The sequence below is a fragment of the Salmo salar genome, chromosome ssa13, assembly GCF_905237065.1.
Source record: "Salmo salar chromosome ssa13, Ssal_v3.1, whole genome shotgun sequence".
Classification (NCBI taxonomy): domain Eukaryota; kingdom Metazoa; phylum Chordata; class Actinopteri; order Salmoniformes; family Salmonidae; genus Salmo; species Salmo salar.
In genome coordinates, this window is record NC_059454.1 from 106,682,276 (window position 1) to 106,709,938 (window position 27,663).

Genomic DNA, 27,663 nt, shown 5'->3' on the forward strand with positions numbered 1-27,663 from the left:
GAATAGCACCGGCTGTAACCATCCACTACACCAGGCCACATGATACTGTTTAATAGCACCGGCTGTTTTTTGCAGATGGGACATGTTTGAGGAAACTGGTTGCTTCTTATTAGACAGATACGCTGGGGAAACAGTTAGTAAGGATTTATCTAGTTATTAAGGACTTAGCTAGTTAGTAAGGATTTAGCTAGTTATTAAGGACTTAGCTAGTTAGTAAGGACTTAGCTAGTTAGTAAGGATTTAGCTAGTTATTAAGGATTTAGCTAGTTATTAAGGATTTAGCTAGTTATTAAGGACTTAGCTAGTTAGTAAGGATTTAACTAGTTAGTAAGGTTTTAGCTAGTTAGTAAGGATTTAGCTAGTTAGTAAGGATTTTGCTAGGTATGAATGCCATGCCACAACCAAGAGCTGATCCATTTGACCTCCTCTTGACCTTTAACTCAGATCAGTTTAAAATCCTGGTTGCTTTCCTTGATGTTGATAAGGTGGGAGTGCTGTGAAAGAATTAGCTGGGTCTGGATGTGACACATTATACACAATTACCTCTTCTGGTTTAGTGGTTCACTTTAAGTATGGGAGCATTCACTGTATAAAAACCCATGTTGGGTTGGTACATGCTGGGTTGGTACTGGGTTGGTACTGGGTTGGTACTGGGTTGGTACGTGCTGGGTTGGTACTGGGTTGGTACTGGGTCGGTACTGGGTCGGTACTGGGTTGGTACGTGCTGGGTTGGTACTGGGTTGGTACGTGCTGGGTTGGTACTGGGTTGGTATTGGGTTGGTACTGGGTTGGTACATGCCAGGTTGGTACTGGGTTGGTACATGCTGGGTTGGTACATGCTGGGTTGGGACGTGCTGGGTTGGTACGTACTGGGTTGGTACTGGGTTAGTATGTGTTGGGTTGGTACTGGGTTGGTACTGGGTCGGTGCTGGGTCGGTACTGGGTTGGTGCTGGGTTGGTACTGGGTCGGTGCTGGGTTGGTACTGGGTTGGTACTGGGTCGGTGCTGGGTTGGTACTGGGTCGGTGCTGGGTTGGTACTGGGTTGGTACTGGGTTGGTATTGGGTTGGTACCGGGTTGGTACTGGATTGGTACTGGGTTAGTATGTGTTGGGTTGGTACTGGGTTGGTACTGGGTCGGTGCTGGGTCGGTACTGGGTTGGTGCTGGGTTGGTACTGGGTCGGTGCTGGGTTGGTACTGGGTTGGTACGTGCTGGGTTGGTACTGGGTTGGTACTGGGTTGGTACTGGGTCGGTGCTGGGTTGGTACTGGGTCGGTGCTGGGTTGGTACTGGGTTGGTACTGGTTCGGTGCTGGGTTGGTATGTGCTGGGTTGGTATTGGGTTGGTACTGGGTTGGTACATGCTGGGTTGGTACTGGGTTGGTACTGGGTTGGTACTTATTGGGTTGGTACTGGGTTGGTACTGGGTTGGTACATGCTGGGTTGCTACATGCTGGGTTGGTATTGGGTTGGTACTGGGTTGGTACTGGGTTGGTATTGGGTTGGTACTGGGTTGGTACATGCTGGGTTGGTACTGGGTTGGTACATGCTGGGTTGGTACGTGCTGGGTTGGTACTGGGTTGGTACTGGGTTGGTACTGGGTTGGTACATGCTGGGTTGGTACTGGGTTGGTACATGCCGGGTTGGTACTGGGTTGGTACTGGGTCGGTACCGGGTTGGTACCGGGTTGGTACGACTGGTTGGTACTCCCGTGGTACTGGGTTGGTACTGGGTTGGTACTGGGTTGGTACATGCTGGGTTGGTACTGGGTTGGTACATGCCGGGTTGGTACTGGGTTGGTACTGGGTCGGTACCGGGTTGGTACCGGGTTGGTACCGGGTCAGTACTGGGTTGGTACTGGGTCGGTACCGGGTTGGTACTGGGTTGGTACTGGGTCGGTACTGGGTTGGTACATGCTGGGTTGGTACTGGGTTGGTATTGGGTTGGTACTGGGTCGGTACCGGGTTGGTACTGGGTCGGTACTGGGTCGGTACCGGGTCGGTACTGGGTTGGTACTGGGTCGGTACTGGGTTGGTACATGCTGGGTTGGTACTGGGTTGGTATTGGGTTGGTACATGCTGGGTTGGTACTGGGTTGGTACTGGGTTGGTACATGCTGGGTTGGTACTGGGTTGGTATTGGGTTGGTACTGGGTTGGTACTGGGTCGGGTACCGGGTTGGTACCGGGTCGGTACCGGGTCCGTACTGGGTTGGTACTGGGTCGGTACCGGTTTGGTACTGGGTTGGTACTGGGTCGGTACTGGGTCGGTACCGGGTTGGTAGGCTACTCTGTCAGCTGACAGTGGTAAGTAGTAGTGTTTTCCCTCTCACTGCTCTGACTATCTCTGTCTCTTCCTCAGGGAGAGCTGCCCAGGCTCCTGCTGTGGTGACCCCACCCTCACCCCACTGACCCTGCCCACCCAGCCCACCCTCACCCCCCTACCCACCATCGGCCCTCCCTCGGACCACCACACCCCCCTCTCCTCCAGCCACGGACCCCCCAGAGAGACCCGAGGAGGATGTTCTGGAGGAGTTAAACTCCGTATCAAGAACAGGTCAGTCCTGGGCCAGTCTCTGTATGCCTCTATGGGCAAGTTTACTGGACACAGATTAAACCTAACCCTGGACTAAAAAACTTTTTTTTAAAGATATTCTCTATTGAACATGCTTTTTAGTCCACGACTAGGTTTAATCTTGGTCAGGAAAACCAGCCCTACAAGGCTCTGTGTGAGTAGTGAGTACTTCTGTAAACGGTTTGCTTCTGTCCCTCTTCTCACCGCAACCTGGGCTCGAACCAGAGACCCTCTGAACTGCCTCCTACGAAACGGCGTTACCCATCACTCCACAAAAGCCTCGGTCCTTGCAGAGAAAAGGGAAGCAACTACTTCAAGGTCTCAGAGCGAGTGATGTCACTGATTGAAACGTTACTAGCGCACACCGCTAACTAGCTAGGCATTTCACAGCGGTTCCACATACAGTAGCCTGGCTGGATATACTGTCTGTACAGTATGTCTGTTTGGGTGTGTTTCTGAACAGTACAAGTGTTTTGGGTCTGTGTGGGTAATGTTTGCATTGTGTCTGTGTTTGTGTATCTGGGCGTGGCACATCTTTGACTCTACTTGAACTGAGATTTGAGTCAGACTTTGTTTTGATGGGGGAGAGAGAGATATAAACAGAGTTAAAGAGAGAGAAAGAGACAGACAGATAGAGAGAGGGAGGGAGAGAGTTGAAAGAGGTAGAGAAACAGAAAGAAATCAAGACAGAGAGATTGAAAGAGAGAGAGAGAGAATAAGAGAGAGACAGAGAGAGGTAAAAAGTTCAGCGAGAGGGGATAGATATTCATAGCTATCGGCCCTGTCAGCTTTTCCTGTCTGGTTCAGGAAGAGAAGGGCTGTGTCCCAGATGGTACTCTTTTCCATATATGGTGCACTTCTTTTGACCAGGGCCCACATAGGAAGGAAGCTCTTAGGGGATGCTCCTGTCCACAACCATTGTTATGACCACTTACAATCTCTCACGCTGCAGGAAATAAGGGGGAATTTATACAGGAAGTCATGTTAGTGACAGGAATCAAATCAAATTGTATTCGTCACATGCTTTATAAACAACAGGTAGAGACTAACAGTGAAATACTTACTTCCCAACAATAGAGAGAAAGAAAATAGATAAATAATAGAAAAGTAAAATAAGTAATAATAGATGCACAATGAGTAACGATAACTAGGTTATATACAAGGTGTACCAGTACTGAGTAATGATAACTAGGTTATATACAAGGGGTACCAGTACTGAGTAATGATAACTAGGTTATATACAAGGGGTACCAGTACTGAGTAATGATAACTAGGTTATATACAAGGGGTACCAGTACTGAGTAATGATAACTAGGTTATATACAAGGTGTACCAGTACTGAGTAATGATAACTAGGTTATATACAAGGGGTACCAGTACTGAGTAATGATAACTAGGTTATATACAAGGTGTACCAGTACTGAGTAATCATAAATAGGCTATATACAAGGGGTACCAGTACTGAGTAAATGAGTACCGTAATTTACGGACTATTGAGCGCACCTGAATATAAGCCGCATCCACTGAATTTAAAAATATATATTATTTTGAACATAAATAAGCCGCACATGTCTATAAGCCGCAGGTGCCTACCGGTACATTGAAACAAATTAACTTTACACAGGCTTTAACGAAACACGGCTTGTAACAAAAATAAATATGCTTTAACGAAACACGGCTTGTAACAAAAATAAATAGGCTTTAACGAAACACGGCTTGTAACAAGAAATAAAACATTAGCAGTAAGCTTTAGTTGTCTTTTTGCACTGAGTCAATTCCTCACGCTGCTGTTTCCAATGTCTTATCATCGACTCATTAAGACCAAGCTCCCGTGCAGCAGCTCTATTTCCTTTTCCAACAGCCAGATCAATCGCCTTCAACTTGAAAGCTACATCATATGCATTTCTCTGTGTCTTTGCCATGATGAGGGTGACAAAATGACTACCGTAATCAGAATGATGGGAAATTTGAGAGCGCTCGATTTAATCTAAACAGTAAACAAAAAAGTTGTTTGACCTTAACCCGTTCGGCAATTTCATTGGTCTAATGAAAGCTTCATGCCGCCAAAAAACTGAGCACGTCACAGAATGTGTTTTTTTGGAGAAAGAAAATTGAAAACGGGAAAAATCCATATATTAGCCGCGTCATTGTTTAAGCTGCGAGGTTCAAAGCCTGGGAAAAAAGTTTCGGCTTATAGCCCGGAATTTACGGTAACAATAACTAGGTTATATACAAGGTGTACCAGTACTGTGTAATCATAACTAGGTTATATACCAGGGGTACCAGTACTGTGTAATGATAACTAGGTTATATACAAGGTGTACCAGTACTGTGTAATGATAACTAGGTTATATACAAGGGGTACCAGTACTGAGTAATGATAACTAGGCTATATACAAGGGGTACCAGTACTGAGTAATGATAACTAGGCTATATACAAGGGGTACCAGTACTGAGTAATGATAACTAGGTTATATACAAGGGGTACCAGTACTGAGTAATGATAACTAGGCTATATACAAGGGGTACCAGTACTGAGTAATGATAACTAGGTTATATACAAGGGGTACCAGTACTGAGTAATGATAACTAGGCTATATACAAGGTGTACCAGTACTGAGTAATGATAACTAGGTTATATACAAGGGGTACCAGTAATGTATAATCATAACTAGGTTATATACAAGGGGTACCAGTACTGAGTAATGATAACTAGGTTATATACAAGGGGTACCAGTACTGAGTAATGATAACTAGGCTATATACAAGGGGTACCAGTACTGAGTAATGATAACTAGGCTATATACAAGGTGTACCAGTACTGAGTAATGATAACTAGGTTATATACAAGGGGTACCAGTACTGAGTAATGATAACTAGGTTATATACAAGGGGTACCAGTACTGAGTAATGATAACTAGGTTATATACAAGGGGTACTAGTACTGAGTAATGATAACTAGGCTATATACAAGGGGTACCAGTACTGAGTAATGATAACTAGGCTATATACAAGGTGTACCAGTACTGAGTAATGATAACTAGGCTATATACAAGGTGTACCAGTACTGAGTAATGATAACTAGGTTATATACAAGGGGTACCAGTACTGAGTAATGATAACTAGGTTATATACAAGGGGTACCAGTACTGAGTAATGATAACTAGGTTATATACAAGGTGTACCAGTACTGTGTCGATGTTTTATTTATTTTTTTATTTCACCTTTATTTAACCAGGTAGGCAAGTTGAGAACAAGTTCTCATTTACAATTGCGACCTGGCCAAGATAAAGCAAAGCAGTTCGACAACATACAATAACACAGAGTTACACATGGAGTAAAACAACATACAATCAATGATACAGTAGAAAAATAAGTCTATATACAATGTGAGCAAATTAGGTGAGATAAGGGAGGTAAAGGCAAAAAAGGCCATGGTGGCAAAGTAAATACAATATAGCAAGTAAAACACTGGAATGGTAGATTTATAATTTGAAGAAAGTTCAAAGTTAAAATATAAATAATATGGTGCAAAGGAGCAAAATAATAAATTAAATAAATAAATACAGTAGGGGAAGAGGTAGTAGTTTGGGCTAAATTATAGATGGGCTATGTACAGGTGCAGTGCAGGGATACGAGGTAATTGAGGTAGTAGATATGTGATGAGTCCAAAACGTTTGTGCTAAAAGGATCAGTGCAGATAGTCTGGGTAGATATTTGGTAAACTATTTAACTATTTAACAGTGGTGTGGCTTTAGGGTAGAAGCTGTTCAAGGTCCTGTTGGATCCAGACTTGGTTCATCGGTACCGTTTGCCGTACGATAGCAGAGAGAACAGTCTATGACTTGGGTGGCTGGAGTCTTTGACAATTTTTAGGGCCTTCCTCTGACACCGCCTGGTATAGAGGTCCTGGATGGCAGGGAGCTCGGCCCCAGTGATGTACTGGGCCGTACATACTACCCTCTTTAGCACCATGCGATCGAGGGCGTTGCAGTTGCCATACCAAGCAGTGATGCAGCCAGTCAAAATGTTTAGTGAAGTGGACAGAGAGGAAGCTCTAGAGCCGCTCCACTTCAGCCCCATCGATGTTAATGGGTGCGTGCTCTGCCCTACGTTTCCTGTAGTCCACGATCAGCTCCTTTGTCTTGCTCACATTGAGGGAGAGGTTGTTGTCCTGGCACAACACTGCCAGGTCTCTGACCTCCTCCCTATAGGCGGATCAGTCCTACCACGCCGTGTTGTCGGCAAACTTAATAATGGTGTTGGAGTTGTGCCTAGCCGTGCAGTCGTGGGTGAACAGGGAGTACAGGAGGGGACTAAGCACGCACCCCTGAGGGGCCCCTGTGTTGATGGTCAGCATGGCAGATGTGTTGCTGCCCACCCTCACCACTTAAGGGCAGCCCGTCAGGAAGTCCAGGATCCAGTTGCAGAGGGAGGTGTTTAGTCCCAGGGTCCTTAGCTAAGTGGTGAGTTTGGAGGACACTATGGTGTTGAACGCTGAGCTGTAGTCAATGAACAGCATTCTCACATGGGTGTTCCTTTTATCCGTGGGAAAGGGCAGTGTGGAGTGCAAGACAGACAGACAGACAGACAGACAGACAGACAGACAGACAGACAGACAGACAGACAGACAGACAGACAGACAGACAGACAGACAGACAGACAGACAGACAGACAGACAGACAGACAGACAGACAGACAGACAGACAGACAGACAGACAGACAGACAGCAATAGAGATGCAACATGAAGACATGGCAGTAACAGGAAGACATGGTAGTTAGTGACAGTTTTACAGTTGTCAGACCACACAGGCCAGGGGGCGTCCTGAAGACTGAGACTCTGTCCTGTCCTCTGCTGTGTGTGGCATGCAGTTTGAGAAAACATTGGCATTGGCTTTAGCTTCTAGCGGAGTGGAGTAATCAGTGTGTGTGTGTTTTGATGGCTCATCGTGTGTGTTTTAAGACTGGTAATGCCACAGTATGTGCATGGCTGTGTGGGGATACCATAACATAGCATGTGGCCCGGGAGCTCTCCTGCTGTTTTCCTAAAAGGGTTCTTCGGCTGCCCAGATAGAGAATGCTTTGAAGAGCCCTTTTGTTCCAGGTAGAGCCCTTTTGGTTCCAGGTAGAACCCTTTTGGTTCCAGGTAGAACCCTTTTGGGTTCCATGTAAAACCTTTTCCAGAGAGGGTTCTACATGGAACCCAAAAGGGTTATACCTGGAACTAAAAAGGGTTCTCCTATGGGGACAGCCAAATAACCTTTTTGGAACCCTTTTTTCTAAGAGTGTAGCATCTTAACTACCTGGCCTCATCTCTCATCAAAACAAAGCAGGACCTCTACAGAGGACATCCTCCTACTAACCTGGTTAAACCAGACTGAGAGCAGCATTCAGTCTGAGGTAACCAGGCAACACAAAACAGTTACACACTGCTCCTTACCCAGTTTCCATTCTCCTCCATCCCCATCACAATAGACAGTTTCCATTCTCCTCCATCCCCATCACAATAGACAGTTTCCATTCTCCTCCATCCCATCACAATAGACAGTTTCCATTCTCCTCCATCCCATCACAATAGACAGTTTCCATTCTCCTCCATCCCCATCACAATAGACAGTTTCCATTCTCCTCCATCCCCATCACAATAGACAGTTTCCATTCTCCTCCATCCCCATCACAATAGACAGTTTCCATTCTCCTCCATCCCCATCACAATAGACAGTTTCCATTCTCCACCATCACCATCACAATAGACAGTTTCCATTCTCCTCCATCACCATCACAATAGACAGTTTCCATTCTCCTCCATCCCCATCACAATAGACAGTTTCCATTCTCCTCCATCCCATCACAATAGACAGTTTCCATTCTCCTCCATCCCATCACAATAGACAGTTTCCATTCTCCTCCATCCCCATCACAATAGACAGTTTCCATTCTCCTCCATCCCCATCACAATAGACAGTTTCCATTCTCCACCATCCCCATCGGAACAGAACAGTTACCTTTCTCCTAGATCCCCATCACAACAGAACATTTTTAAAGGGATTTTGTTATAAATAACATTTTTTAAATACCATTTTTATGTCCCTGCATTCAGTACAGGAAGGACGTTGGGGGTTGTTTCGTGAGACAATGCTAACTAGCGTTAGCACAATGCCTTGAAGCCAATGGGTATCTACTAGTATGCTAGCAGATAACCATAGACTTCCAGTCATTGTAATAGATACCCATATACTTCTAGTTATTGCGCAAACGCTAGTTGGCACTTGTGCTAGTTAGCAACTTTGTTCAAACTGAACGCAAAGACATTAAAATAATGTCCATGAGTTCATCTGACTCTGGGTCAGTAGATAAAGGGCCTCATCTGACTCTGGGTCAGTAGATAAAGGGCCTCATCTGACTCTGGGTCAGTAGATAAAGGGCCTCATCTGACTCTGGGTCAGTAGATAAAGGGCCTCATCTGACTCTGGGTCAGTAGATAAAGGGCCTCATCTGACTCTGGGTCAGTAGATAAAGGGCCTCATCTGACTCTGGGTCAGTAGATAAAGGGCCTCATCTGACTCTGGGTCAGTAGATAAAGGGCCTCATCTGACTCTGGGTCAGTAGATAAAGGGCCTCATCTGACTCTGGGTCAGTAGATAAAGGGCCTCATCTGACTCTGGGTCAGTAGATAAAGGGCCTCATCTGACTCTGGGTCAGTAGATAAAGGGCCTCATCTGACTCTGGGTCAGTAGATAAAGGGCCTCATCTGACTCTGGGTCAGTAGATAAAGGGCCTCATCTGACTCTGGGTCAGTAGATAAAGGGCCTCATCTGACTCTGGGTCAGTAGATAAAGGGCCTCATCTGACTCTGGGTCAGTAGATAAAGGGCTTCATCTGACTCTGGGTCAGTAGTTAAAGGGCCTCATTGCCAAAATCCCGAAGTATCTTCTGTGCATAAATAGAAGCAGGGCTCTTTAAAAACAGACAGACCATTTTGATAAATAGGACCAAACAGATCAGATCAAGCCGTCCAGGACGTAGTGGAGTGGAGCACCGGCCATTTCAGTACCGTTTCAGTGGAATGTTCAAAGTGAACTGAATAATTCAACAGTGTTCTAAACATTCTGTCTTCCTTCTGTTGTCTGTATGTATCCCAAATGGCACCCTATTACCAACAGTTCCCTCGGAAACTATTCAGAACCCTTTACTTTTTCAATATTTTGTTACGTTACAGCCTTATTCTAAAATCTGGGGAAGGATACCAAAACATTTCAGCAGCATTGAAGGTCCCCAAGAACAAAATGGCCTCAATCATTCTTAAATAGAAGAAGTTTGGAACCACCAAGACTCTTCTTGGAGTTGGCTACCCCGCCAAACTGAGCAATGGGTGGAGAAGGGCCTTGGTCAGGGAAGTGACCAAGAACCTGATGGTCACTCTGACAGAGATCTAGAGTTTCTCTGTGGAGATGGGAGAACCTCCCAGAAGGACAACCATCTCTGCAGCACTCCACCAATCAGGCCTTTATGATAGAGTGGCCAGACGGAAGCCGCTCCTCAGTAAAAGGCACATGACAACCTGCTTGGAGTTTGCTTAAAGGCACCTAAAGATTCTCAGACCCTGAGAAACAAGATTATCTGGTCTGATGAAACCAAGATTGAACTCTTTGGCCTGAATGTCAAGGGTCACGTCTGGAGGAAACCTGGCACCATCCCTACGGTGAAGCATGGTGGTGGCAGCATCATGCTGTGGGGATGTTTTTCAGTGGCAGAGACTGGGAGACTAGTCAGGATCGAGGGAAAGATGAACGGAGTAAAGTATAGAGAGATCCTTGATGAAAACCTGCTCCAGAGCGCTCAGGACATCAGACTGGGGTGAAGGTTCACCTTCCAACAGATCAACAACCCTAAGCACACAGCCAAGACAACGCAGGAGTGGCTTCGGGACAAGTCTCTGAATGTCTTTGAGTGGCCCAACCAACTTGACAGAGCTTGAGAGGATCTGCAGAGAAGAATGGGAGAAACTCCCCAAATACAGGTGTGCCAAGCTTGCAGCGTCATACCCAAGAAGACTTGAGGCTGTAATCGCTGCCAAAGGTGCTTCAACAAAGTACTGAGAAAAGGGTCTGAATACTTATGTAAATGTTATAATTTCCGTTTTTTTTATTTTTAATAAATTAGCAAATATTTCTAAAAACCTGGTTTTGCGTTGTCATTATGGGGTATTGCGTGTATATTGATAAGGGAAAAAAACTATTTAATACATTTTAGAAGAAAGCTGTCAATGGCTCTGAAAACTTTCCGAAGGCACTGTATAAAGTGGCTATGGACCCTGGTCAAATGAAGTGCACTAGAAAGGTACTAGGGTGCCATTTGGGAGTCAGACTCTGATAAATAGATGGTCGTTATTGGAGGCCTAGTGAAGGCATTGCCATAGAAACCGTCTGTAAAACCATGGCACTGTAATTTCATTGTGTACACAACACTACCAGCCAAATATTTCTGTGTAGACCTAGTCTAGGGCCTCGCTGTGTTACGGCTGCGCAGTGCAGAGTATGTAGAGAGAAAAAAGGACTTTCTAACAATGTCTTAAGTTTTTGCTTCTGTACAAACTGGCCTCTTTACTGTGGGAGCAGAGCAGGGCAGAGTAGAGTAGGGCAGAGTAGAGTAGAGTAGAGTAGAGTAGAGTAGAGTAGAGTAGAGTAGGGCAGAGTAGGGCAGACTAGAGTAGGGCAGAGTAGAGTAGGGCAGAGTAGGGCAGAGTAGAGTAGAGTAGGGCAGGGCAGAGTAGAGTAGAGTAGGGCAGAGTAGAGTAGGGCAGAGTAGGGCAGAGTAGAGTAGGGCAGGGCAGAGTAGGGCAGGGCAGAGTAGAGTAGGGCAGAGTAGAGTAGGGCAGAGTAGAGTAGAGTAGGGCAGAGTAGAGTTGGGTAGAACAGAGCAGGGCAGAACAGAGCAGAGCAGAACAGAGCAGGGCAGAACAGAGCAGGGCAGAACAGAGCAGGGTAGAACAAAGCAGGGTAGAGCAGGGCAGAGCAGGGTAGAACAGAGTAGGGTAGTATAGCAGGGTAGGAAATAGCAGGGTAGAAAATAGCAGGGTAGAACAGAGCAGGGTGGAAATAGCAGGGTAGACCATAGCAGGGTGGAAATAGCAGGGTAGAACATAGCAGGGTAGAGCAGGGCAGAACAGGGGGGGGTAGAGCAGGGCAGAACAGAGGAGGGTAGAACAGAGCAGGGCAGAGCAGAGCAGGGTAGAACAGAGCAGGGCAGAGCAGAGCAGGGTAGAACAGAGCAGGGCAGAGCAGAGCAGGGTAGAACTGAGCAGGGTAGTTCAGAGTAAGGTAGAACAGAGCAGGGTAGATACGAGCAGGGTAGATCAGAGTAGGGTAGAACATAGCAGGGTAGATCAGAGCAGGGTAGAGAAGGGCAGGATAGAACATAGCAGGGTAGATCAGGGCAGAACAGAGCAGGGTAGTACAGAGCAGGGCAGAACAGAGCAGGGCAGAGCAGAGGAGGGTAGAACAGAGCAGGGCAGAGCAGAGCAGGGTAGAAGAGAGCAGGGCAGAGCAGAGCAGGGTAGAACTGAGCAGGGTAGTTCAGAGTAAGGTAGAACAGAGCAGGGTAGATACGAGCAGGGTAGATCAGAGTAGGGTAGAACGTAGCAGGGTAGATCAGAGCAGGGTAGAGCAGGGCAGGATAGAACATAGCAGGGTAGATCAGGGCAGAACAGAGCAGGGTAGTACAGAGCAGGGCAGAACATAGCAGGGTAGAACATAGCAGGGTAGAACAGAGCAGGGCAGAACAGAGCAGGACAGAACAGAGCAGGACAGAACAGAGCAGGGTAGAACATAGCAGGGTAGCACAGAGCAGGGCAGAACAGAGCAGGGTAGAACAGATCAGGGCAGAACAGAGCAGGGTAGAACAGAGCAGGGTAGAACAGAGCAGAACAGAGCAGGGCAGGACAGAGCAGGGCAGAACAGAGCAGGGCAGAACAGAGCAGGGTAGAACAGAACAGAGCAGGGTAGAACAGAACATAGCAGGGTAGACCATAGCAGGACAGAACATAGCAGGGCAGAACAGAGCAGGGTAGAACAGAGCAGGGCAGAACATAGCAGGGTAGAACAAAGCAGGGTAGAACAGAGCAGGGCAGAACATAACAGAGCAGGGTAGAACTTAGCAGGGTAGTTCAGAGCAGGGAAGAACATAGCAGGGTAGAACAGAGCAGGGTAGAGCAGGGTAGAACATAGCAGGGCAGAACCTAGTAGGGTAGATCAGAGCAGTGTAGAACAGACTAGTTGGAGCTTAGTTTCTCCATCTACTGTATGTCATTTGGCAGTTTGAACTTAAAACCCAGTTGCTATGGGTGATCTCCTCTGTTCTCCTCCTAAATGGGATATTCTTGAGTTTACTGAAGACTCTCTCTCTCACAGAATGTAAACAGTTATAGAACCGTAATACTTTAATCAAATGGAATTGAGACAAGCTTTACAAACTAGTTTAACAAATGTATTACACAATATTGTATATTTATCTAGTCTGATTTATGGTACATAAACTGAATGACCTCATGCGTTGTGTTCCTTATTTTAATCCAGAGCCATACATGTATGAAATGTATATGGGTCTGTTTCTAAACTCTTATCTGATAGAGCGGAGACCAGCCCGAGGTGAGGTAAGGCCAAGGTTGTCCTCTGACTTCGTTTAATTGAATATGTCACTAAGGTTGCCAGTGTAATTTCATCAATAGAATGCATCACCTCTTGTCACAGAACTTCTCGTTGTTAGATGAACACCATCCTACAGCTGGACTGGTCCTGGTTGGAAGGCTTCCCAGATCAGTGTTAGAGCCAAAACGGTAAAGCAACGCTGGATCAACCAAGCCTGGATGTAATGTGTAGGCCGAAAAACAAGATTGTCAGTATAGCTATTTTGTGTAGCGGACAGGGAGTTGGGTTAGCGGACAGGGAGTTGGGTTAGCGGACAGGGAGTTGGGTTAGCGGACAGGGAGTTGGGTTAGCGGACAGGGAAGTTGGGTTAGCGGACAGGGAAGTTGGGTTAGCGGACAGGGAGTTGGGATGGCGGACAGGGAGTTGGGTTAGAGGACAGGGAGTTGGGTTAGCGGACAGGGAGTTGGGTTAGCGGACAGGGAGTTGGGTTAGCGGACAGGGAGTTGGGTTAGATGACAGGGAGTTGGGTTAGCGGACAGGGAGTTGGGTTAGCGGACAGGGGAGTTGGGTTAGCGGACAGGGAAGTTGGGTTAGCGGTCTGAACTGTGTTATCTTCTAGGAGCACATGCCTTTTTATTTGTGTGAGACTCAAAGTTGCTTTAGTTATCGATAAAGGAAAATAAGGAGTTCTTCAGGGTATTGTGTGTCTTGTTAGTCAGGACATTATAAGGTGTAGTATGAATTACAACCAGGCAGTTGTAGAGTGTCTGACAGGTTACACTCTGGTCCCAAGATGTCGCTGCTCCCTCCGATACGGCCAGTGGAGCTCATCTCATGGTCATGACGTTAGTTAGGTATCCCATCAGCCCCTGGGCTCCAGCCTGTTATCTGATGGGTGTGAGGCAGAGCAGAGGGCCGTGATCTGATAGAGCCAGGCGGCCAGAGGAAGCAGAAACAGCCTGGGACAGGGGCGGAGCTATACAGCCTGGGACAGGGGTGTAGAGGGACCAGAAGGGAGATTGGGCAGGGGACAGGAAGTGGGCCATGGTACCCTCATGGGACTGGGTGGTAGGATCAGAACTGGCTCCCTGAAAACACACCTCTTCGATACAGCTATAACTTTCCGTAGCAGGTTAGGAGAATTAACATAGCAGGTTAGGAGAACTAACGTAGCAAGTTAGGAGAATTAATGTAGCAGGTTAGGAGAACTAACTTAGCAGGTTAGGAGAACTAACATAGCAGGTTAGGAGAATTAACTTAGCAGGTTAGGAGAATTAACTTAGCAGGTTAGGAGAATTAACTTAGCAGGTTAGGAGAACTAACGTAGCAGGTTAGGAGAATTAACATAGCAGGTTAGGAGAATTAATGTAGCAGGTTAGGAGAATTAATGTAGCAGGTTAGGAGAATTAACTTAGCAGGTTAGGAGAACTAACGTAGCAGGTTAGGAGAATTAACATAGCAGGTTAGGAGAATTAATGTAGCAGGTTAGGAGAATTAACTTAGCAGGTTAGGAGAATTAACGTAGCAGGTTAGGATAACTAACGTAGCAGGTTAGGAGAATTTGTCTAAGGTTAGGAAAAGGGTTAGGGTTAGCAAAAATGCTGTCCTAACCTGCCACGAAAAGTCACTTGTAACAAAGTGACATGTTTTTTGGCACTCCCATGTAAATACACACATCCCTCGTCCCTCCCTGACAGAGAACTCTGTAGAATGTTCTGCACCTTAATGCTCTGGTGCCTCAGGGCAATTCAAATTGTTAATGGGATTGAGGAATGGGATTGCTTCTAAAATTGCTTGTGTAGGTGGTGGGCACACAAATGCTCTTATAGAGAGGTGGGGAATGCTGAAGCATGCGCTGATGGAAGTTCTACCGTCTCCATTTAGAATAAAGTAAAGCTCTCATTTCTGGACTGAAACATTGTAAGATTGTTTCCCCCACGACACTTCTCTCTCTATACACAGTACGTTGATTGGTAAGGTTACATATTGGTAAGTTCCAATATATTTAGATACTTAAAAATACTGCCTGCTGAGAGACACTTTTGCTGTTTGTTCTCGTACTCAATAAATGGTGAAAGACTTAAAGTGATGTTGTTCTTGGTTTTGAATGTACAGTATATACATGAAATGTACATTATGGAAGACATACCTCACCCAGTCATAGTTAGTTAAATAATAATAGATGGGCAAGAATTTGCCACCGTCAACTTTTAGAAGGTTAGTAGAAAAATTTGGCTAATCATTTAAACCACATAAATATACTCACATTGTCACGCCCTGACCTTAGAGATCCCTTTTATTCTCTGTTTGGTTAGGTCAGGGTGTGACTAGGGTGGGCAATCTATGTTTTCTATTTCTTTGTTGGCCGGGTATGGTTCCCAATCAGAGGCAGCTGTCTATCGTTGTCTCTGATTGGGGATCATACTTAGGCAGACTTTTTTCCACCTTTAGTTTGTGGGATCTTGTTTTTGTACTGTTGCTTTCCAGCCCTACAGAACTGTGCGTTTCGTTTTTGTTGTTTTTCCCCAGTGTCATCTAATAAAGAAAGATGTACGCCTACCACCTCGCTTCAACCCTTCCATGGACGAGCGTAACACACATTTAGGCTGGGTTTCTATACAGCACTTTGTGACATCAGCTGATGTAAGAAGGGCTTTATAAATACATTTGATTGATTCACTGAACAATGAGTATTTGAAACTTAAGCATATATTTCCCAACTGCTTTCTCATATAATCCTACATCATTCTTCAGAGACCTTTATAGTCCAATGCATCCAACATTATACATGCCTACCATGGTATTGGGCAGCTAATGACATTTAAGAACTAATCTGATTTTAGAAATCAAACTCTGGTCATCTTATTTAACTAGGCAGTCGGTTCAGAACAAATTCTTATTTTTAATGACGGCCTCGGAACAGTTCAGGGGCAGAACGACAGATTTTTTACCTTGTCGGCTCCGGGATTTGATCTTATAACCTTTCGGTTACTAGTCCAACGCTCTAACCACTAGGCTACCTGCCACCCCTTATTGAAGAGCACGCTGTATACATTTAGCTCAGCTGTCTGTTTTTCTTTTTAAAGAAGATTTGTTATTGAAACGTGTATACGTAGGATATGCTCTGCTGGTTGATATGCATCTGCAGTTGTCGTACATGACACATACATCTTTCTATCTAAATGTTTTTATTTGGATTTCTATGCAAATTAAGTGATTGAGTGTTTATTTGAGCATCAGCTAGTTCATTGAAATAAGACAATCGTACCAAAACATTATTAAAAAATGTAATTCACCAACCGAGATCTCTGCTCTGCTGTTTGTCTTCTCTCACTGTCCTGTTGGCCACTCAGAGTTCCCTTCTGTCTCATTGTCCTGTTGGCCACTCAGAGTTCCCTTCTGTCTCAATGTCCTGTTGGCCCCTCAGAGTTCCCTTCTGTCTCACTGTCCTGTTGGCCACTCAGAGTTCCCTTCTGTCTCATTGTCCTGTTGGCCACTCAGAGTTCCCTTCTGTCTCAATGTCCTGTTGGCCACTCAGAGTTCCCTTCTGTCTCATGGTCCTGCCTCCCAATGTCTTCCCATCTTTCTTACAATCTTTCTCTTGCTCTCTCTCACTCTCACTCTGTCATAACTGTTAATAGGTGCTCACTATGATCTAGTATCCCCCAGTCCTTCTGGAAGTGAAGGAATCCCCACAACTCCCCACCCCACAGTCCTTCTGGAAGTTAAGGAATCCCTCACAACTCCCCACCCCACAGTCCTTCTGGAAGTTAAGGAATCCCCCCCACCCCACAGTCCTTCTGGAAGTTAAGGAATCCCCCACAACTCCCCACCCCACAGTCCTTCTGGAAGTTAAGGGATCCCCACAACTCCCCACCCCACAGTCATTCTGGAAGTTAAGGAATCTCCCACAACTCCCCACCCCACAGTCATTCTGGAAGTTAAGGAATCCCCCACAACTCCCCACCCCACAGTCATTCTGGAAGTTAAGGAATCCCCCACAACTCCCCACCCCACAGTCATTCTGGAAGTTAAGGAATCCCCCACAACTCCCCACCCCACAGTCATTCTGGAAGTTAAGGAATCCCCCACAACCCCACAGTCCTTCTGGAAGTTAAGGAATCCCCCACAACCCCCCACCCCACAGTCCTTCTGGAAGTTAAGGAATCCCCACAACCCCCCACCCCACAGTCCTTCTGGAAGTTAAGGAATCCCCCACAACTCCCCACCCCACAGTCATTCTGGAAGTTAAGGAATCCCCCACAACTCCCCACCCCACAGTCCTTCTGGAAGTTAAGGAATCCCCCACAACTCCCCACTCTAAAACAACCCCAGATGGTGATAGGCTATAGCAGCATGCCCAGGAAGTGAGGTGACTGGTCAGACAGTACAGTGTTGAGCTGCTGTTCCTCTGGCCTCACCTCCTTGTCCTCTTTCTCCTCCTCCTTCTCCTCCTCCTCCTCCTCCTCCTCCTCCTCCTCCTCCCTCTAGTCTGGTCAGATAGTACAGTGTTGAGGTGCTGTTCCTCTGGCCTCACCTCCTTGTCCTCTTTCTCCTCCTCCTCCTCCTCCTTCTCCTCCTCCTCCTCCTCCTCCTCCTCCTCCTTTTCCTCCTCCTCTTTCTCCTCCTCTTTCTCCTCCTCCTCTTTCTCCTCCTCCTCTTTCTCCTCCTCCCCCTCCTCCCTCTAGTCTGGTCAGATAGTACAGTGTTGAGGTGCTGTTCCTCTGGCCTCACCTCCTTGTCCTCTTTCTCCTCCTCCTTCTCCTCCTCCTCCTCCTCCTTTTCCTCCTCCTCTTTCTCCTCCTCCTCCTCCTCCCTCTAGTCTGGTCAGATAGTACAGTGTTGAGGTACTCCTCTGACCTGTCCTCTCGTTCTCCCTCCTCCTCTCCCCCTCCATCCTACTCTCCCCTCGCTCCGTCTAATCCCCTCTCCAATTTCAGTTTCCTCTCAGATCAAAAGATTATCCAGACAGACTGTGTTCATTCCCACAGTGGAGATAAAGTTTCTGTTTCAGAGACACACCCTGTCTCTCTCTCTCTCTCTCTCTCTCTCTCTCTCTCTCTCTCTATGGCCTGACCACAGATTACAATGAACAGCTTTTCAATGGGGGGGATGATGTTGTTGAGAATGAAGCTGGTCAGCTAGGCCCATATTCACAAAGCATCTCTGAGTAAAGGTGCTGATCTAGGATCAGGTCCCCCTGGGTCCATATAATTAGGATCTGAAATGCAAAACTGATCTTAGATCAGCCCTCCCTAAGACACTTTGTGAATAATGGTGTTTGTGTTTCTCTCTCTTCTCTCCTCCACTACTCACTCTGGGTTCCTCTTCTTTTCTCGGCGCTCAGGACGTTGTTGGGTTAAATTCCCGACGGTTGTGTTTCATGGGAGTGTCAGCAGGCAGGAGAATCCGTCCTCCCAAGGGAAAGTGAGGGATAATGGGACACATCCCTTTGTACAAGGTTTAATTGGGTGTCATGGCTGTTCAGTAGCTTTGTTGCACACTTCAGTCGGGGGGGGGTGTGTGTGTGTGTGTGTGTGTGTGTGTGTGTTCATATTCTTATTCATCATCTAGTCGGCTACTTCACAAACAGATACCCAATCCTTCCTATATTACCTAGTGCCCTTATTCACCTCAGGAGAAAACATCCCATTCACTCACTGTAGAGAACACATCCATCTCTGATTAAAACACTCACTGTATAGACCACATCCATCTCTGATTAAAACATCCCATTCACTCACTGTAGAAAACACATCCATCTCTGATTAAAACATCCCATTCACTCACTGTAGAGAACACATCCATCTCTGATTAAAACATCCCATTCACTCACTGTACAGACCACATCCATCTCTGATTAAAAACATCTCATTCACTCACTGTAGAGAACACATCCATCTCTGATTAAAACACTCACTGTACAGACCACATCCATCTCTGATTAAAAACATCTCATTCACTCACTGTACAGACCACATCCATCTCTGATTAAAAACATCTAATTCACTCACTGTACAGACCACATCCATCTCTGATTAAAAACATCTCATTCACTCACTGTACAGACCACATCCATCTCTGATTAAAAACATCTAATTCACTCACTGTACAGACCACATCCATCGCTGATTAAAAACATCTCATTCACTCACTGTACAGACCACATCCATCTCTGATTAAAACATCTCATTCACTCACTGTACAGACCACATCCATCTCTGATTAAAAACATCTAATTCACTCACTGTACAGACCACATCCATCTCTGATTAAAACATCTCATTCACTCACTGTACAGACCACATCCATCTCTGATTAAAACATCTCATTCACTCACTGTACAGACCACATCCATCTCTGATTAAAAACATCTCATTCACTCACTGTACAGACCACATCCATCTCTGATTAAAAACATCTAATTCACTCACTGTACAGACCACATCCATCTCTGATTAAAAACATCTCATTCACTCACTGTACAGACCACATCCATCTCTGATTAAAAACATCTCATTCACTCACTGTACAGACCACATCCATCTCTGATTAAAACATCTCATTCACTCACTGTAGAGACCACATCCATCTCTGATTAAAACACTCACTGTACAGACCACATCCATCTCTGATTAAAAACATCTAATTCACTCACTGTACAGACCACATCCATCTCTGATTAAAACACTCACTGTACAGACCACATCCATCTCTGATTAAAAACATCTCATTCACTCACTGTACAGACCACATCCATCTCTGATTAAAAACATCTCATTCACTCACTGTACAGACCACATCCATCTCTGATTAAAAACATCTCATTCACTCACTGTACAGACCACATCCATCTCCTCCAGTAGCCAAAGGACTGTGTACCCATCATGTCAACACCCATGACAGGAAGCCAGACACACCCTGAATAATGACAGATGATCGCTGTAGCTAGATGATGATTCTCCTGTACTACATGTTTGCTCAGCGCCTGCCTAATGGCCTCTGGGTGTGTGTCCGCTCGATGACTAGGTCGCGAGTCACGTGTCGACTGATAGGGTGCCCCTCAAATGGCCCCCTATTTCATGTAGAGCCCTGGTCAACAGTAGGGAATAGGGTCCTGGTCAACAGTAGGGAATAGGGTCAACAGTAGGGAATAGGGTCAACAGTAGGGAATAGGGTCAACAGTAGGGAATAGGGTCAATAGTAGGGAATAGAGGAAATAGGGTTCCATTTGGGATGCATAAGAGGAGAGAAGAAGAGAAAAGATTAGAATCATTGTTCTGTGTGATCACATGCTATCATGGGGTGGGTTTCCCCTCTGAGCGTTCAAATTCATTTCTGGGCCTTAGATATTGAATAAGGACTGAGTCTCTCTCTCTCTCTCTCTCTCTCTCTCGCTCTCTCCCTCCATCTCCTTCTCTCTGTTAGTTCCCAGTGTCCAGAACATCGCAGGGCAGGATGTTTACTTCATGCTTTATCGTATGCTAGCGAGGTAATGACGTCTAATTGCGTGCTGGTTTAACGACGTCCGTCTCTAACCCTCCTTCGCTAGCCTACCCCGCCAGCCTCTGCCCACCGCCTGCCATTTTAGAGTTGATCGGTAACGTTAGCGGACCAAGCAGGGTGTTGTGTCGTACAGTACTGTACCATGGAGCTGCTAGGGGCCTTCTACAGGAGGAAGCTCCGAAGGAAGCAGAAGAAGGAGGATGTAGGCCTGGGGCCGGGGCCGGGAGAGCTGAGGCGGTCAGACAGGGCGCTGTGCAAGTCCCCCTCTGAGACCAGCGTCAACCGCCTGGCCACCGGACTCATCTCCAAGGTGCTACGCTTCACCAGGTAACTGGAACACCTCCTACCTGAGGGTTAGGGTCAAGGTTAGGGTAGGATTCTGGGGGTGGTGCAGGTTGAGGTTTACAGCCAGGTAACATCCTAGGGGCTGTAACGTGGTTGTAGTATTCTCCTATGGCAGGGTAACCTGGGGGGTAGGGTTGGTTCTAGGGTAACCTGGGGTTGGTTCTAGGGTAACGTTCTGGGGGTAGGGTTGGTTCTAGGGTAACGTTCTGGGGTGGGTTGGTTCTAGGGTAACGTTCTGGGGGTAGGGTTGGTTCTAGGGTAACGTCTGGGGGTAGGGTTGGTTCTAGGGTAACTTCTGGGGGTAGGGTTGGTTCTAGGGTAACGTCTGGGGGTTGGTTCTAGGGTAACGTTCTGGGGGTAGGGTTGGTTCTAGGGTAACCTGGGGGGAAGGGTTGGTTCTAGGGTAACCTGGGGGGTAGGGTTGGTTCTAGAGTAACTCTGGGGGTTGGTTCTAGGGTAACGTTCTGGGGGTAGGGTTGGTTCTAGGGTAACCTGGGGGTAGGGTAACCTGGGGGGTAGGGTTGGTTCTAGGGTAACGTTCTGGGGGGTAGGGTTGGTTCTAGGGTAACGTTCTGGGGGTAGGGTTGGTTCTAGGGTAACTTCTGGGGGTAGGGTTGGTTCTAGGGTAACGTTCTGGGGGTAGGGGTTGGTTCTAGGGTAACGTTCTGGGGGTAGGGTTGGTTCTAGGGTAACCTGGGGGTAGGGTTGGTTCTAGGGTAACCTGGGGGGTAGGGCTGGTTCTAGGGTAACGTTCTGGGGGTAGGGTTGGTTCTAGGGTAACGTTCTGGGGGTAGGGTTGGTTCTAGGGTAACGTTCTGGGGGTAGGGTTGGTTCTAGGGTAACCTGGGGGTAGGGCTGGTTCTAGGGTAACTTCTGGGGGTAGGGTTGGTTCTAGGGTAACGTTCTGGGGGTAGGGTTGGTTCTAGGGTAACGTTCTGGGGGTAGGGTTGGTTCTAGGGTAACGTTCTGGGGGGTAGGGTTGGTTCTAGGGTAACCTGGGGGTAGGGTTGGTTCTAGGGTAACCTGGGGGTAGGGGTTGGTTCTAGGGTAACGTTCTGGGGGTAGGGTTGGTTCTAGGGTAACGTTCTGGGGGTAGGGTTGGTTCTAGGGTAACGTTCTGGGGGTAGGGTTGGTTCTAGGGTAACCTGGGGGTAGGGCTGGTTCTAGGGTAACGTTCTGGGGGTAGGGGTTGGTTCTAGGGTAACGTTCTGGGGGTAGGGTTGGTTCTAGGGTAACGTTCTGGGGGTAGGGTTGTTTCTAGGGTAACGTTCTGGGGGGTAGGGGTTGGTTCTAGGGTAACCTGGGGGGTAGGGTTGGTTCTAGGGTAACCTGGGGGTAGGGTTGGTTCTAGGGTAACGTTCTGGGGGTAGGGCTGGTTCTAGGGTAACCTGGGGGGTAGGGTTGGTTCTAGGGTAACGTTCTGGGGGTAGGGTTGTTTCTAGGGTAACGTTCTGGGGTAGGGTTGGTTCTAGGGTAACGTTCTGGGGGTAGGGTTGGTTCTAGGGTAACGTTCTGGGGGTAGGGTTGTTTCTAGGGTAACGTTCTGGGGGTAGGGTTGGTTCTAGGGTAACGTTCTGGGGGTAGGGTTGTTTCTAGGGTAACGTTCTGGGGGTAGGGTTGGTTCTAGGGTAACCTGGGGGGTAGGGTTGGTTCTAGGGTAACGTTCTGGGGGTAGGGTTGGTTCTAGGGTAACGTTCTGGGGGTAGGGTTGGTTCTAGGGTAACGTTCTGGGGGTAGGGTTGGTTCTAGGGTAACCTGGGGGTAGGGTTGGTTCTAGGGTAACGTTCTGGGGGTAGGGTTGGTTCTAGGGTAACCTGGGGGTAGGGTAACCTGGGGGGTAGGGGTTGGTTCTAGGGTAACGTTCTGGGGGTAGGGTTGGTTCTAGGGTAACGTTCTGGGGGTAGGGTTGGTTCTAGGGTAACGTTCTGGGGGTAGGGTTGGTTCTAGGGTAACGTTCTGGGGGTAGGGTTGGTTCTAGGGTAACGTTCTGGGGGTAGGGTTGGTTCTAGGGTAACGTTCTGGGGGTAGGGTTGGTTCTAGGGTAACGTTCTGGGGGTAGGGTTGGTTCTAGGGTAACGTTCTGGGGGTAGGGTTGGTTCTAGGGTAACCTGGGGGTAGGGGTTGGTTCTAGGGTAACGTTCTGGGGGTAGGGTTGGTTCTAGGGTAACCTGGGGGGTAGGGCTGGTTCTAGGGTAACGTTCTGGGGGTAGGGGTTGGTTCTAGGGTAATGTTCTGGGGGTAGGGTTGGTTCTAGGGTAACGTTCTGGGGGTAGGGTTGGTTCTAGGGTAACGTTCTGGGGGTAGGGCTGGTTCTAGGGTAACGTTCTGGGGGTAGGGTTGGTTCTAGGGTAACGTTCTGGGGGTAGGGGTTGGTTCTAGGGTAACGTTCTGGGGGTAGGGTTGGTTCTAGGGTAACCTGGGGGTAGGGCTGGTTCTAGGGTAACGTTCTGGGGGTAGGGTTGGTTCTAGGGTAATGTTCTGGGGGTAGGGTTGGTTCTAGGGTAACGTTCTGGGGGTAGGGTTGGTTCTAGGGTAACGTTCTGGGGGTAGGGCTGGTTCTAGGGTAACGTTCTGGGGGTAGGGTTGGTTCTAGGGTAACGTTCTGGGGGTAGGGTTGGTTCTAGGGTAACCTGGGGGGTAGGGTTGGTTCTAGGGTAACCTGGGGGGTAGGGCTGGTTCTAGGGTAACGTTCTGGGGGTAGGGTTGGTTCTAGGGTAATGTTCTGGGGGTAGGGTTGGTTCTAGGGTAACGTTCTGGGGGTAGGGTTGGTTCTAGGGTAACGTTCTGGGGGTAGGGCTGGTTCTAGGGTAACGTTCTGGGGGTAGGGTTGGTTCTAGGGTAACGTTCTGGGGGTAGGGTTGGTTCTAGGGTAACGTTCTGGGGGTAGGGTTGGTTCTAGGGTAACCTGGGGGGTAGGGTTGGTTCTAGGGTAACCTGGGGGGTAGGGTTGGTTCTAGGGTAACCTGGGGGTAGGGCTGGTTCTAGGGTAACGTTCTGGGGGTAGGGTTGGTTCTAGGGTAACGTTCTGGGGGTAGGGTTGTTTCTAGGGTAACGTTCTGGGGGTAGGGTTGGTTCTAGGGTAACCTGGGGGGTAGGGCTGGTTCTAGGGTAACGTTCTGGGGGTAGGGTTGGTTCTAGGGTAACGTTCTGGGGGTAGGGTTGGTTCTAGGGTAATGTTCTGGGGGTAGGGTTGGTTCTAGGGTAACGTTCTGGGGGTAGGGTTGGTTCTAGAGGTTTCACCTGCTCTGTAGTCTGTGGTCTGTCTGTTCCACAGCTGGTCGTCTAAGGAGACGTTGGGACCTACAGACTCATCTTAGAATCTGTTATCTCTCCAGTTTACGGACTGCGTTCCGTACTCAGGTGTGGTGTGTGGAGTGAGTTTGCAGTTTTGTTGAGCAAAGTTGGATAAATGGTCAAAAATACTGGAATGTTATAAAAAAATGTTTGTTACGTGATGCATCACTATGGGGGTGTAAACAATGGCTTCTTTCATGTTTCTGTAGCTGGACGAAGGTGAAGATAGCATCATTTCCTGTTTATCTTCTAAGCTAAGTACTGTGTTTGGGGATCAGGAAGATCTTCTAAGCTGCCAAACATGAAATATGATGTCTGTTTGTTAGACATTTGGCAGCCAGCGGGAAGAATAGCATAACTGACACAAGCTGTTTTTTTGGAATAGGAGAGGTTGGAGAGCTTGATTCCAAGGAGGAATTGTCTAGAGACGTCCTGGTCTGAATGTAGAGAGTAGAGACCCTCTGGTCTGAATGTAGAGAGTAGAGACTTCCTGGTCTGAATGTAGAGAGTAGAGACCCTCTGGTCTGAATGTAGAGAGTAGAGACCTCCTGGTCTGAATGTAGAGAGTAGAGACCCTCTGGTCTGAATGTAGAGAGTAGAGACCCTCTGGTCTGAATGTAGAGAGTAGAGACCCTCTGGTCTGAATGTAGAGAGTAGAGACCTCCTGGTCTGAATGTAGAGAGTAGAGACCTCCTGGTCTGAATGTAGAGAGTAGAGACCCTCTGGTCTGAATGTAGAGAGTAGAGACCTCCTGGTCTGAATGTAGAGAGTAGAGACCTCCTGGTCTGAATGTAGAGAGTAGAGACGTCCTGGTCTGAATGTAGAGAGTAGAGACGTCCTGGTCTGAATGTAGAGAGTAGAGACCCTCTGGTCTGAACGTAGAGAGTAGAGACCCTCTGGTCTGAATGTAGAGAGTAGAGACCCTCTGGTCTGAATGTAGAGAGTAGAGACCCTCTGGTCTGAATGTAGAGAGTAGAGACCCTCTGGTCTAAATGTAGAGAGTAGAGACCCTCTGGTCTGAATGTAGAGAGTAGAGACCCTCTGGTCTGAATGTAGAGAGTAGAGACCTCCTGGTCTGAATGTAGAGAGTAGAGACCCTCTGGTCTGAATGTAGAGAGTAGAGACCCTCTGGTCTGAATGTAGAGAGTAGAGACCCTCTGGTCTGAATGTAGAGAGTAGAGACTTCCTGGTCTGAATGTAGAGAGTACAGACTTCCTGGTCTGAATGTAGAGAGTAGAGACGTCCTGGTCTGAATGTAGAGAGTAGAGACGTCCTGGTCTGAATGTAGAGAGTAGAGACTTCCTGGTCTTCACTGTGTGTAAATCAGACTACTGTGAAAGCTTGTTTGTGAGTCCACAGTGATGATAGCTAGGCCTCCCTGCTTCACGATTTCTGGTGAGCAGTGAGCGACGAAGGAGGATGAGGGTGAGTCAGAGAGAGGGGGAGGCAGTCAATCTGCTTTCAGCACGGTGATAGCATGCAGCTGGACTCTCCTGTGGCTCATGCTCAGGCCAAGACTACTGGGTCTTTCCAGTCTGTTATGATGGACGGGTTGAGGGGATTGGCTATGGGGATGGTCTTAGCTCAGCAATGACTTGTCATTTGTAAACACATACTGAACTGCTAACCTCTCAGTCAATCATTTGCTTGACTGGCGCTGAAGGTCAGGAGGTAGCTGTTGTCAAATAGTATTCAGGTTTGGGGGTTTAAACCACAACGTTCTCCTAGCAGTAAAATGGGGGTTTAAACCAGATGTCTTGCCACAACGTTCTCCTAGCAGTAAAATGGGGGTTTAAACCAGATGTCTTGCCACAACGTTCTCCTAGCAGTACAATGGGGGTTTAAACCAGATGTCTTGCCACAACGTTCTCCTAGCAGTACAATGGGGGGTTTAAACCAGATGTCTTGCCACAACGTTCTCCTTGCAGTACAATGGGGGTTTAAACCAGATGTCTTGCCACAACGTTCTCCTAGCAGTACAATGGGGGTTTAAACCAGATGTCTTGCCACAACGTTCTCCTAGCTGTACAATGGGGGGTTTAAACCAGACGTCTTGCCACAACGTTCTCTTAGCAGTACAATGGGGGTTTAAACCAGATGTCTTGCCACAACGTTCTCCTAGCAGTACAATGGGGGGTTAAAACCAGACGTCTTGCCACAACGTTATTCTAGAAGTACAATGGGGGTTTAAACCAGATGTCTTGCCACAACGTTCTCTTAGCAATACAATGGGGGGTTTAAACCAGATGTCTTGCCACAACGTTCTTCTAGAAGTACAATGGGGGTTTAAACCAGATGTCTTGCCACAACGTTCTCTTAGCAGTACAATGGGGGTTTAAACCAGATGTCTTGCCACAACGTTCTCTTAGCAGTACAATGGGGGTTTAAACCAGATGTCTTGCCACAACGTTCTCCTAGCAGTACAATGGGGGTTTAAACCAGATGTCTTGCCACAACGTTCTCTTAGCAGTACAATGGGGGGTTTAAACCAGGTGTCTTGCCACAATGTTCTCTTAGCAGTACAATGGGGGTTTAAACCAGATGTCTTGCCACAATGTTCTCCTAGCAGTACAATGGGGGTTTAAACCAGATGTCTTGCCACAACGTTCTCTTAGCAGTACAATGGGGGTTTAAACCAGATGTCTTGCCACAACGTTCTCTTAGCAGTACAATGGGGGTTTAAACCTGATGTCTTGCCACAAAGTTCTCTTAGCAGTACAATGGGGGTTTAAACCAGATATCTTGCCACAATGTTCTCTTAGCAGCAGCAGTAGCACACAATGTACAATGCAAGCTGCGTGTGGTGTAGGCAGCTTATTGGATAAATGGTGTGTTGGGGTATTTCCCTGTTTAGGGGGTTTTGCGTTTGTTTCTGTTGCCATGGTTAGCAAATAACCGAGAGGAATGTTTATGTTATGTCTTAGTAAACAGTTTGGTTGCGGTCTGGTTGCCGTTAGGGGTTTGTGTTGTGTTTTCTGGGACGAACGGCAGCAGAAGTAGCAGTCTGCCTGGTGATCAAGCATGAAAACACTTGTTTTAAAAACAAGGAGACGATACGACTACTTCATGACACATGATTTACCCTCTTGACTCTTGGAGCCCTTGGCTCCTACAAGGACCAAATGCCATTGACCAATGTCCTCCATCTCACTCAGTTGGGGGGGAGTTTTTAATTCTGCATAGTGACAAATAAACCCACCTGCTGTCGTTGTGTTGGACATTCACCGGCGTTCACATTCACAGGCAGAAATCACAGGCAGCACTCACAGGCAGCACTCACAGGCAGCACTCACAGGCAGCA

The 27,663-nt window shown here is 47.3% G+C and overlaps 1 protein-coding gene across 3 annotated transcripts in view; it reads left to right on the top strand.

Moving 5' to 3' along the window:
- shroom3 (shroom family member 3) overlaps positions 1-27,663 on the top strand; it is a 209,404-nt gene that overhangs the window by 126,420 nt on the left and 55,321 nt on the right. For 2 of the 3 annotated variants that reach the window (XM_014138941.2, XM_045692630.1), the window contains one exon: positions 2,358-2,552. In XM_014138941.2, the coding sequence (XP_013994416.2) occupies positions 2,358-2,552 (195 nt within the window). Of the gene's footprint in view, positions 1-2,357; positions 2,553-20,570; positions 21,051-27,663 lie in introns of those variants that run through there. The other variant, XM_045692632.1, reaches the window with a different exon arrangement.